The sequence below is a fragment of the Megalops cyprinoides genome, chromosome 24 (genome assembly GCF_013368585.1).
Source record: "Megalops cyprinoides isolate fMegCyp1 chromosome 24, fMegCyp1.pri, whole genome shotgun sequence".
Classification (NCBI taxonomy): domain Eukaryota; kingdom Metazoa; phylum Chordata; class Actinopteri; order Elopiformes; family Megalopidae; genus Megalops; species Megalops cyprinoides.
Genome location: NC_050606.1, coordinates 5,372,379 through 5,384,495, shown reverse-complemented (window position 1 = coordinate 5,384,495; position 12,117 = coordinate 5,372,379). Strand labels below are relative to the sequence as shown.

The following is a 12,117-nucleotide window of genomic DNA, read 5'->3' as shown; positions in this document are numbered from 1 at the left end:
GTTTGGGTTTATGTGATTGTGTGCATGTGTGTGTATGATCTTATATAGCATGTGTGTATGTGTAGTGAACATTTGTTTATACGTGTGTGTGCCTATACATGTGACTCTGTGTGTGTGGGTATGTATAACATGCATCTAGCATGTGAGTGTTTTAAATCTGTGTGCATGTGTGTCTGTGTGTGTCTGTGTGTGTGTTTGTGTGTGTGTGTCTCTGTGTGAGTATGTCTTCATACATGTGACTCCATGCGAGTATATGCACACTAGTTTTGCAAAGCTGTGGCATTGTTGTATGGTCGCAGAGTGATCGCAGCGTAAACATAAAGGAAGAACAAAATGGAAACACCCGACTGAGCCGGTGCTGGTGATGGAGGCGTTTCACGTTCGCTTTCTAATGTAGAATTACCGCTCTGGCAACCGCGATCCTGCATTCAGGGCTGGGTGTGTCAGGGGAGGTTGGTCTCTTGGCCTCCTCGGGAGGTAGCTGATGGCTGCCGTGGGTGACAGAGTGATATCAAAGCTTTCACGCTGCTGGCGTAGGCTTGTCAAGCAGCACACTGCTGTTAAGATCGCGACTGGAGGGAGCTTCTGAATTTGGGGGAGGAAATATAAGAGGCGCTCCCGGGGTCTCGGCAGTACAGAATGAATGATGACCGGGTCGGGGGGGGGGGGGGGGGGGGGGGGGTAGGGTGGAGGTGGGGGATTGTGGCACAGGGGTGAGGAGGGTTGGGGGGGGGTGGGGGATGTGGGTCGTAAGAGAGGCTTCACAGCGATTCAGCTTCCGTCGCGACGCCCTCTCCGGAAGGGGTCTGTCCCGCCATCAATCAAAACGACTGCCGTCTCCGCAATTGAAAAGGAGCCTCAAAAATAACACGTTCCCGTGCATGGGGGGATAGGGGGGAGCACCCATCAGCCCAGAACCCGGAAATCCATCATTACCATATCAAACCTGGGACCTGGCGCTCGTTGGTGGTCGCGCATCCGTGCCGGATCGTCCTGATCAAGGTCATTAACGTCCCCCCCCCTCCCCCCCCCGCTCTCCCGGGAGACCCAGCGCTCACAGACGCCATGGACGCTCCCTGCTTTGACTGACAGGCCGTGGCGGGGGCCAATTACCGGTGGGCCTGGGCTAGAAGGGCAGCTTGTCTCGTTAGACACGCCACACAGAAGGGACCGAAAAGGAAAGGGAAAAAAGGAAGGCGGCCATTCCAGGAGGAATGTGGGAGCATTGAGCGTGCGCTCTGAAACAGCTGAACCGAGGCAGCGGCCAGCGTTTGCAGTAGGAGAGGGCCAGTTTGACTGCACTGAGCACATTGTAAGAAATCTCATAAAGAGTAGCCTTCTGGTATATTCTCAGCACGTCCGTCCAACGGCTAATGCTGGGGTCTGATGTTTAAGTAGTTATTGATGCTTTAATGGTGCAGGTGAATGTTAACCACTGGTGGGAACTGCTTCAAATATCACAGACACAGTTAGCACGCAGTTAGCACATGTACACACTGGTGTACACACACACACACACACGCGCGCACACACAGTATGGGAAGTGTGCATGAGGCCTGCTTAAAATGGAGATCTGGTTCATTAACACTGATTTCTTACTTCCTTGTTCATCTGTGTACTGAGATGAAGAATACACTTTTGCTCTTGTTACAACATTCTGAACACAGAACTGAAACTTCTGTGACTTATTTCAGAATCCCAAGTACAGTAGGTAATAAGATTTGGGTTTGAAAAATAAATAAATAAAATAAGCGGAAAACATAAATCCACCGTCTGACATTTAAAGTGGATTTCCCCAGTCCTCCGTGATGGAGATTACTGTCACTCCCCTGCAAAATTGCTTCTTCCTTGTCCTCCCTTTGGCTTACCACAGTTTAGCCCACAGCACATGATGGGACATGATTGGGCTCAGCAGGCAGTTACCCAATCCTCTGATTTCCTGCTTCTTATTGTCTTCGTTCGGAGAAATCGTTGTCTTGTTCGCTGTTAAGGCCAGAGTTGAATCTGCATGGTCGCCACCGAGCTAGACACGCATTTAGGTTAATGTTAGTTTGACATTCAGATATTCAGCGGCTCCAAGATTGAATATTCAAACAATCAAGGTTTGCTTTTGTCTCCGTAACATTCCACTTCTTCCTGTGTAAATAATGATTTAGTGCAAAGAGGTGCACTTGAATGATCAATCATTCAGTGTCCTCCCAACTGCCAAAACCGATGTCTTAATGTGGTCGGGATGTGTTGCCACGGAGAGAGACATTTACACTGGGTCATGATGGCATTATGAAGCTCTCATCTGAGATTTGGCAGGTGGCAGTTTGCATTGTGACAAGTTGGAAAGAACGGCTGCTTTCTCCTGTCTGCGGATGGGTTCATCTGAATGTCTGTTTAGATTTTTCTTGTGTGTCCTCCAGCCAAGTGGTAACAAATTGATGTTTATTTATGTAATATTGTCCCAAATGAGGCAGAAGAGGAGGGCAAAAAAGCAGAAAAACATTTCAGATCTAATATCCTGTTGGCTTTTATATTTTCTTGGAATCTTGCATCATCCGGCAATGACAAATGACGTCCTGTTCTGTATCTAGCAGTTCGCTGTAAACGCGGTCGGCCCTATTATTTGATAAAGCATACCAGTACTGGTTTAGGAGTAATTGGATTTGGTACCTGAGGGGAGAGAGGGAAGGGGTGTGTGTGTGTGTGTGTTGTGGATGGGAGGGGGCGAGGGGCGCTCTCTCTGATTCATCCATTTATCCGTTTATGGGAACACGCTTGGATGACTAAGCTACAGAAGGGAGGGTTACTGAGCCTAGTGCTCGGTTTCGAGGGCAAAAACTTGGTGCGCAGACAGGGTTCACCCAGTGAGGCTCTCAGCAGGAATCCCCACTTCATTCAGTCGATGATGAGCATCAGTGATTGATGATTTTGGAATGTATTTGTGTCCGCAAGGGTTTAAAACTGTTTGCGAGCTGTAGTGATTACACAGACATATCCAACTGGAAACTATGAAAAAAAAACATCCCAGAATTTGTCAATACTATGTAATACCGCTGTTTGTTAACTTGTTTAAAATGAACTGTAGCTTCTGGACATATTAGAAAATTAAGCCCATATGTTTGGCATGTTCGTCCTTGTGTGTGTGTTTTGTGAAGCTCTTTAAAAGATGTGTTGTTTTTATGGGATGTTCACTTATTTCAGCATGTTCTGAAAGCACTTCAATCAATAAAGAAATTGCATAAATGTCAAACGTGATGTGACCTTTTCTCACCGTGGCGATTTTGAAACCGTAAAACCGCAGCGTCGCGGTTCTCTCTCAACGTGCCTCGTTCATTTTTTTGTTCCAACGTGAACTGACGTTACCTCCGTCCATTTTCAGACTCTGAGGTAACACTGTGGAGGAAGATCGGTCCAGCGTCTGAAAGCTCAATCTGCGAAATTCTCTAGAAAGCGCCGGTGGCGCTCTCGGAACCGTCTGAACCTGGGAAAAAAAGACCGCCGCAATGTCCAGCAGCGGGCTTGGCCTGTTTGTCCTGCTCCCTTTGGTAAGCGTCAACATTGATAAAAAAAATGCACCTTCCATTCAAATATCAATATCTGCTTTGTGTTTTAGATGGTGGAAACAAAACATTAATTTTTTGCTGTATATTTGTTGTAATGTATCATAGAGATATTTTACTTTTCTCTTAAAGTACATACAGAATATATATATATATATATATATATATATATATATATATATGTACAGAAATACATACAGACATTAATGCTGTATGTTATTTTACAAAGAAAGAGTACTGTTGTTAATAAAAGCATTGAGCTGGAGCTAATATTTTTTAGAAAACCACAGGTTTTTTCTGTAAGTTATCTGTCATATAATCTGAACATATACATTTTATACATAAAATGTGCGGCGTTATGTTATACATAACACTAATTTTGAAAACACCAACTTGAAATCACCCATCATTTCCCTGTAAGGTGTCAGAATTAGTATTGTGCCAAGCTTTTGACTGCATGAATTTTAATGTTTATAGTTTGTGTTATGGGGTGGACACTTCTCACCTCAGGACAGAAAATTACCATGAAGCCTTGAGGAAGCAGAATGAAGTGTCCTAACACAAGAGTTTTAATTAAAAGTGAAGGCCTTAAAAGTACTAAATGAAACCTCTGTCTGAAGAGCAGGTTGTGATTTCAACCACAACAGATGCTTTTTTTTCCTCAGCCACAGTAACTCACTGAAATTTAGCTACACGTCCTACGTTTATGTTCACTGATATGAGAAAAAAATAATAACTGCGTCTTAGTTTTTCAATAACCAAGTAAGGAAAAATTTGTATCTTTCTTGCATTGAATATGACAAAGTTCCTCTAAACATGTCTAGATCGAGGGACAACGTTGCTGAATTGGCATCACTGAGGATTAACCTGGAAGGGAATTGCACTGCGTTTTGTAGTGGGGTCTTCCACAGCGCTGTATTTTTATTTCTCACATCAGCCAAATTTGAAACAATTTACCGCTCGAGCTTCGAGACAGCTCGTCACAATTATTACAAATAAAAGGGGGTTTTCAAAAAAAGGCGCACGGGCCCTGTCAGCTTCCACACTATGTTGTAATAATTCCCTTCACATTACTTTAATCTCCGGGAGGGCCGTTCCCACCTCGCTGTCTGTCTTAGCCTGGCTACCTGCTGCTCTGCACCGCAACTGCTAATTATCAGCAATAACACATGTCCACGGACAACATTCTGCGCACAGAGGCCATTATAATTTCATGAGCAAGGGCTTTGCAGGCGCTTTCATCATCGTCCTATCCTCTGCAGACTTGCGTCGAGCGTGTAGCGGGAAGATGAGAAACGGCGCATCTCTCTGCGTACTTGAACCAGTTTCGCGGTCGGCGATTGTTTGTGGCGGTCTGGAGACTCAGCGGATTGCAGTGCGGAGAAATGGGTGGAGCCGTGGCCGTACCAGTGGCCGTTATCTAAACCAAGGAGAATGCATGTGTCACACTGTCTTGGTGATTCAGATCACTGTGCTCTGTGAAGAGCAACAGGGTCCTTTTCAGCAGAGCACTTAATTAAGGTGACACGTGGGGCATGAACTTTCAAGACATATCCAGATCAAACATTGTCTGTGTTTTAATCATCTCTCTATATTATGGGCTTGGCAGATATTTTGCTTGGCAACTGTTACAGCTCTTCCACACTGCTGCCCTGATCCCTGCTCCACACTGCTGCCCTGACCACTGCTCCACACTGCTGCTCTGACTACTGCTCCACACTGCTGCTCTGACTACTGCTCCACACTGCTGCTCTGACTACTGCTCCACACTGCTGCTCTGAGCACTGCTCCACACTGCTGCCCTGACCACTGCTCCACACTGCTGCTCTGACTACTGCTCCACACTGCTGCTCTGACTACTGCTCCACACTGCTGCTGTGACTGCTGCTCCACACTGCTGCTCTGACTACTGCTCCACACTGCTGCCCTGACCACTGCTCCACACTGCTGCTCTGACTACTGCTCCACACTGTTGCCCTGACCACTGCTCCACACTGCTGCTCTGACTACTGCTCCACACTGCTGCTGTGACTACTGCTCCACACTGCTGCCCTGACCACTGCTCCACGCCGCCACCCCCCTGACCACTCCTTCACACTGCTGTTCTGACTATAGCTCCACACTGCTGCCATAGCCAGCTAACCCTAACCGAACAACGCACATGGACAATTGGTTTTCTCTCGTTCAAAAGAAAGAAAAACGGAGGAATCTCTTTGAAGTCATTCCATTTTCCGTGGCCTCTCTGGGTGTTCCGTGTCCTCGCCCTCTGATGTCGCTGGGACTGTGCATTCAGTTGCTCGCTGTGGTGTTCCAGGTTTCGGGCATGCTGTCTGAACACTCGGACTGCGTGATCAAAAGGGAGCAGGAGAAATGCATGGAGATGATTGCACGAGAGGACTCCACGGTCGACCTCGAATACGGTCAGGGTCCCTCTGTGTTTTCCTCAGCGCTGTACGAAAGCGTGTGTTAATGTTAGTGAGAGTGTTTGAGCATGTGTGTCTTTGTGTGTTTGTGTGTATGTGTGTTCACACATGTGTGGGTGAGCATGTGTGTGTATATATGCACTCACACGTGTTCGTGCGTTTGTGTGTGTGTGTGTTTGTTCATGAATGTGTGTGCGTGTGTGTGTTTGTTCCTGTATGTGTGCGTGCGTGTGTGTGTGTGTGTGTGTGTGTGTGTGTGTGTGTGTGTATATATGCACTCACACGTGTTTGTGCGTGTGTGTGTTTGTTCATGAATGTGCGTGCGTGTGTGTGTTTGTTCCTGTATGTGTGCGTGCGTGCGTGCGTGTGTGTGTGTGTGTGTGTGTGTGTGTGTGTGTGTGTGTGTATGTGTACATATGCATGCATACTTGTGTGTGTGTTTGTACTGAAATTGTTCCCAGGCTCTGGGTCCTCTCCAAATCTAATGAGATAAACATACTCAGATGATGTTGAAATAATGAACATTGTGTACAGTTCTGACTAAGTTTGCGTGCACTGCCATACCCAGATGTCTCTACTTCCAAAGAGGCTATAGTTTTCCCTCCTCTGTCGTAGAGATGGAAAGATACAGACGGTCCTTCCACCACCCTCTTATTTAGAGTGAATGGATGACACACAAGTTTAGGCCAATCATAATCTTTTATCTTTTTGTAATGGGGATAGAGAAATATTACAGCTGTAATCCCTTCAGTTATGGTGTGGTTGTATTATAATAACATGTCCAAGTGAATATCCTACAATTAACTACTGGAAGGTGATCACCCTAAACCCAGTGCTTGATGCAGTGTGATGTAACTTGGATATTCTGTTTGTAGATACTGTGTGTAAGCTATAGTGAAAGGTTGCCTGTGTGGAGATTTTTAAGCAGGACGTATATGATTAAATCATACCCACAATGGATGAGGGTTCTGGCACAGAGAGAGCTGTACAAAGTGGAGAGTCTTGGAAGGTTGAGACAGCGAAAAATGCCTTGTATGTAGAGCACTTTGAGTTTTCTTCGCAAGATGGCCGGTGTTATGCACAAGAATCGATTGGCTGACTCCCCCAAAACCTGCAGGGTTGGTGGTTCGTTTGATTCAGCTTGGCTCGGTATGGCTTAGCTTGGCTTAGCACAGCTAGCAGGTGAGTTGCTCGGCAGCCGTTTGCTTGTTCACATAGCCATGGAGATGCCTCATTTTTTTTCCCCCTCCAAACGGCTGACAGGAAGCACGACCACTCACAGGCTGGCAGGAAATCGTTGTCCAGGAAAGGGCTGTGTCAGCGGATCCTGATCGTGAGACAGACAGGGGGGAAAGGGGGCGTGGCCGGGGAGTGAATGGTGACCTGTCAGTCACTTCATCAGAGGCGGGGCCAGGGACAGAACAGCTCAGCTATGGGGGCCAGAGTGTCCTGCTGGGGACAGCTCTTTAAAAGAGGCTGAGCCAGTGTAGAAGGGCTGGAAACATGGTCTGCTCTCTCAGTCTGCACTTCAGCTGGTACTTCAGCATTGTCCTGTCCTAACGCCATCTCACCTTACCTGTCTGCCTGCTTTTCTGTCTGTAACCGCAACCGAGGGTGACCGGTGCAGCTCGGAGGCATGAAGCTTAGAATGCATGTACACACACACACACACACACACACTGACACACACACACACACGCACACTGACACATACTCACACACACACACGCACACTGACACATACTCACACACACACACGCACGCATGCACGTACACACACACAGACACACACAGACACACACACACACACACACACACACACACACAGACACACACACACACACACACACAGACACACACACACACACACACACACACTGACACATGCACACACACACACACACACACACACACACTGACACACACACACACACACACACACACACACACTGACACATACTCACACACACGCATGCATGCACGCACACACACACACACACTGACACACATACACACACACACGTTCACATTCACATACAGTACACTTGAATACATGCATGCACACAGACACAGACACACACAGACACACATGCAAAATAAAAAAGCACGGGTGCGTGGAGATGCTCGCACACACACACACACACACACACACACACACACATAGACACACATACAGCACATTTGCATGCATACATGCACAGACATACACACACAGAAGCACACACATGCAAAATGAAGAAGCACAGGTGCACAGAGCTGCACACACACACATAATCACACACACACGTGCACACACATACACCCACACACACACACACACACACACACACACACACACACACATGCAGACATACAGAACACGTGCATGCATATATGCACGAAGATATACAGATACAGAAGTTCACATATGCAAAATACCAAAGCATAGGTGATACACACACACACACACACACACACACACACACAGCGGCTAGCTATCTTGTGTTCATCGGTGAATGGCTGATTACAAAGCTCCTGCCACGGAGAAGCATTCAGCCAGAAACAGCCTAAGACCAATGATTCCAGTCAAGCGCAGCGCAGTGTTAAAGTGCAGCGTAGATGACTGCAGATTAAAAACCAGCCAGCCAGCACATAATATCATTCATCACTTTCCCTCGGCTCCCATAAACAGGATAACAGGGAGCATGATTTCATCGTGTAGTTAACTGAATTCATGCAGGAATTTCTTCTCTATTGTTTCACCATATTCCCATCAGCTAAACTTCTCCATATGCATTTCCTGGAATTGCAAAAGACTTACTAATAAAAAAAAATAGAACAAAATCAACAACAAGGACGCAGGAATGTGAAATCTGGAAACAATTATATTTTCCAAAGGATAGCTTTCTCTAATAATGCAGATGCCTTCAAAGACCTGTACAGTCAAAAAGAAAATATTTATACATAATTAAAATGGTATGTAAACAGTTACGTAAACATGGAAACATTATCACAAAATTGATAGTCCTCAAGAGACCTTGTTCATTGTGTGTGTGTGTGTGTGTATGTGACAGAGAATATTGTATGTGTGCTTTTTATCTCTTACTAACTTACATTTAACACTTAAAATTTGCTGACAAAGTGCTGGTTAATGCCTGTTAATTAAACGTTGAGCGAACGTTGCATACGCGCCAGTACAGTACACTCCAACGTGTCTGTTTTTGCTGCAGTGTGAAGCTGGCGTGGTTTCTCTGGGGTAATTCTCCTCGTCTCTACGCTCTGCCTCTGAACACCCTGAGGTTTTCCATGTTTCCAGTCTTTTGCCCTTTAAAAGATAATTGGCTCCATGTCCAGCCCAGCAGACAGGATTGAAGCTTCCAGAAATGATTAGCGCACAGTGGGAGGAAAGTCCCTGTCTCACTGCCTGGAACCAGGCAGAACCATGCAACCCTCAGCGTCGGACACTATCTACAGAAAGTGTAAAAACAAGGAAGAGAGAAATACAGAGAGAGAGAAGGAGGAGAGAAAGGGAGAGAAGAGAGAGAAAGATGGAGAGCTAGAGAGAGAGAGAGAAAGGGAGAAAGAACGAGGGAGATGGAGAGGAAGAGAATGAGGGAGATGGAGAGAGAGAGAGAGAGAGAGCAAGACAGAGCGTGAGAGAATTCAAGAGGGAGATAGATATCCGCAGAAAGCGAAAAAGAGAGATGGAGAGAGGGGCGGCCAGAGAGAGAGGGTGAGAGATAGAGAGAGAGGTGGTCAGAGGAACTGGAAAGAAGGGATGAGGGAGAGAAGGAGGAAAAGAGATGGAGAGAACAATGCTCAGTGGTAATGGGAAACACTAGGAGACAGAAACACTAAATTGCGAGGGCTCGTTAATGGTGCTTCTACTTATTAGCGGCGATTTTTATATGTTTGAAAATAGGAGACAGGAATTTTTCCATTATTCTCCTGCACGGAGCGGTGATGGAAAAAATGTAAGGTTGTCTAGTTCAGTTTCTGTGTGGGAAGCTGTCAGGTTAGTTTCAATTTGTCTTACATTTTATTCACATTGGATCTTCCCTTATGAATAAGTAAAGTGGCTACTAAAACTAAAAATACATCAAATATTATATTAAATTTTATGCATACATACCGTGTTAGCCATTTCAGAGAATATTCTGCAATACATATATACAGCATGTGCAAAATTGCGTGGGCAAAAGCAGCTTTTTTTAATACATGCAGTATATTTTGACATTTGTTTGAAACCCATTCCTCAGATTTTGATGTACTCAGATGTAATTTAATTTGTGTATTTTTTTTTTTTTACTGGTACATATAATTCATGCCGCAGGGCAGAAATTAACACGATGTTTATCGTATCAGACTAGGAGGCGAAATTTGATTACATGTGCCCATTATAGATGCTAAGCTATTAAAAACCTTATGCCATTATTACCGCTGTTAATTACTTTTGCGCTGTAATTTTTTCCCCTTTCTCTTGTGGCTTGTGTCTTCGAGACAAACAGAGCAGACGACTCACATTTATTTTTGAGCAGAGCAGTTTAGTACTCCAGGCTTCCTGCAGTCCAAATCAGCACAACGCCTCTGTTATCCAAATCTTGCGCAAAGTACATTTAGGCCAATCTTTATTTGGTGCATCGCAGGACACCCCAGGAGTCATTAAAAAAAGGCTGGTGTATCTTTCCCATGGCCTAATGCGCTAGTTTCCAAATGGGAGCAGCCGTACCCTAAGGGGCATGTGGGGAACCTTCAGGATATATCTGGGACGCCTGGGATGAATTACATAATGGTGGATTCTGTTCAGCATGTTCCTTATTTATTAATTTGCGAATACAACAGAAGTATTGCCCTGTTTTTTTGTTTTTTTTTTTTCAGTACGGTTTATAACAAATCCACTCTCCAGTGGTTAATTTACAGGACAGCTTATGAGAGTGCACGCTTGAACTGTATCCCTCCAGTATTCCTCTGCCTGCTTTAACCGCACAATGTGGCTCCAAAGCGTTCACACCACTCAAGTTAATTAGCGAGACGTTAGCATTGATTTTGTAATAATATGCGCTGGTAGAGCTGGGCTGAAGCTTAGCTGATGCAGATAGGGTATCCAGGCGAACAAAGTGGAACCGATGTTCTCCTGAAACAGACGGAGCCGCCGATATACATACCGGAGGCCTGCGCAGCAGGGGGAGTCAGTGAGGGGTTGCGGGTTCGAGTCCTCACGTGGAAAGCCGATGCAGCTGCGAACACACGCTGGAAGCGGCGGGCGTTGGCTCAGGGTGAAAACGCTGTGTTGTTTGCTGGCTGAAATGTGCTGAGCTGAGCCTCTGCGGTGGTCTCTGACGGCATTAGCGATAGCGTTAGCCTGGAGGCAGGGCGAGGGAAGCAGGTGCCGGGCTGTGGAGCTGTCTGGTGTCCTTAGTGTCACACCTATATCCTGCTGCGGACGTTAATTCCACACTGCGTAGGCAGAGTCATCTGCCTGACCAGGAGCACACACACGCTGGTCCTTTCAATCATTCATTCTTTCTTTCTTTCTTTCACTCATTCATAGCAGATCAGTGATGCATTCAGTTTTAGATTCTAGTTTATTCATTCACTCATCCACCCTTTGCTTCGTTCATTCATTCAATCATTATTTACTCATTTATGCATTCATTTATTCGCACATTCAGTAATTTGCTCCTTTGTTCATTTTCTCATTCACGCAGTCATTATCTTTGAGCTCATTCCTTTGTTAATTCTTCCCTGCTCCCTCCACACTGGGTGAAGTGCAACTCAGGACTGGCTCTGGCGTCAGACCCACTGAGGAGAGTTCGTGTTTCTGGGTCTCTGCAGAGCGATATATTCAGACTGATGAGGTGGCGCTGATACATGCTTAAAGCGTTTGCCCCGGGGGGCTTAGCGCCCCAAGCGCTTCTGGCCCTTTCCAAAAAGCGAAAGATATTTCCGGCCACGCCAGGGAGAAGAGTGAGCCGTTCAGATTAAAACCCGGGCCTAATCGATGTGACATTATCGCTCCAAACAGACCGATCTGCGTGAGCCCTCCTTAGCAGGCTTTCGGCAATTACCTGGCCCGGGCTGGACCCTTTACCCACCCTTCTTCTCTGAGAGAGAGCCCAGCGGGGGTGCAGTGTGTGCAGGCCTGGTGATGGCAGCATCCTGGC

At 46.1% G+C, this 12,117-nt stretch overlaps 1 protein-coding gene across 3 annotated transcripts in view; it reads left to right on the top strand.

Annotated features, from left to right (window-relative positions):
* The window catches only part of adcyap1r1a (adenylate cyclase activating polypeptide 1a (pituitary) receptor type I), a 30,960-nt gene that overhangs the window by 2,435 nt on the left and 16,408 nt on the right, over positions 1–12,117 (top strand). For all 3 annotated transcript variants that reach the window (XM_036519146.1, XM_036519147.1, XM_036519145.1), the window contains exons 2-3: positions 3,371–3,536; positions 5,866–5,971. In XM_036519146.1, the coding sequence (XP_036375039.1) occupies positions 3,495–3,536; positions 5,866–5,971 (148 nt within the window). In that variant the 5' untranslated portion in view covers positions 3,371–3,494. The remainder of the gene's footprint in view (positions 1–3,370; positions 3,537–5,865; positions 5,972–12,117) is intronic.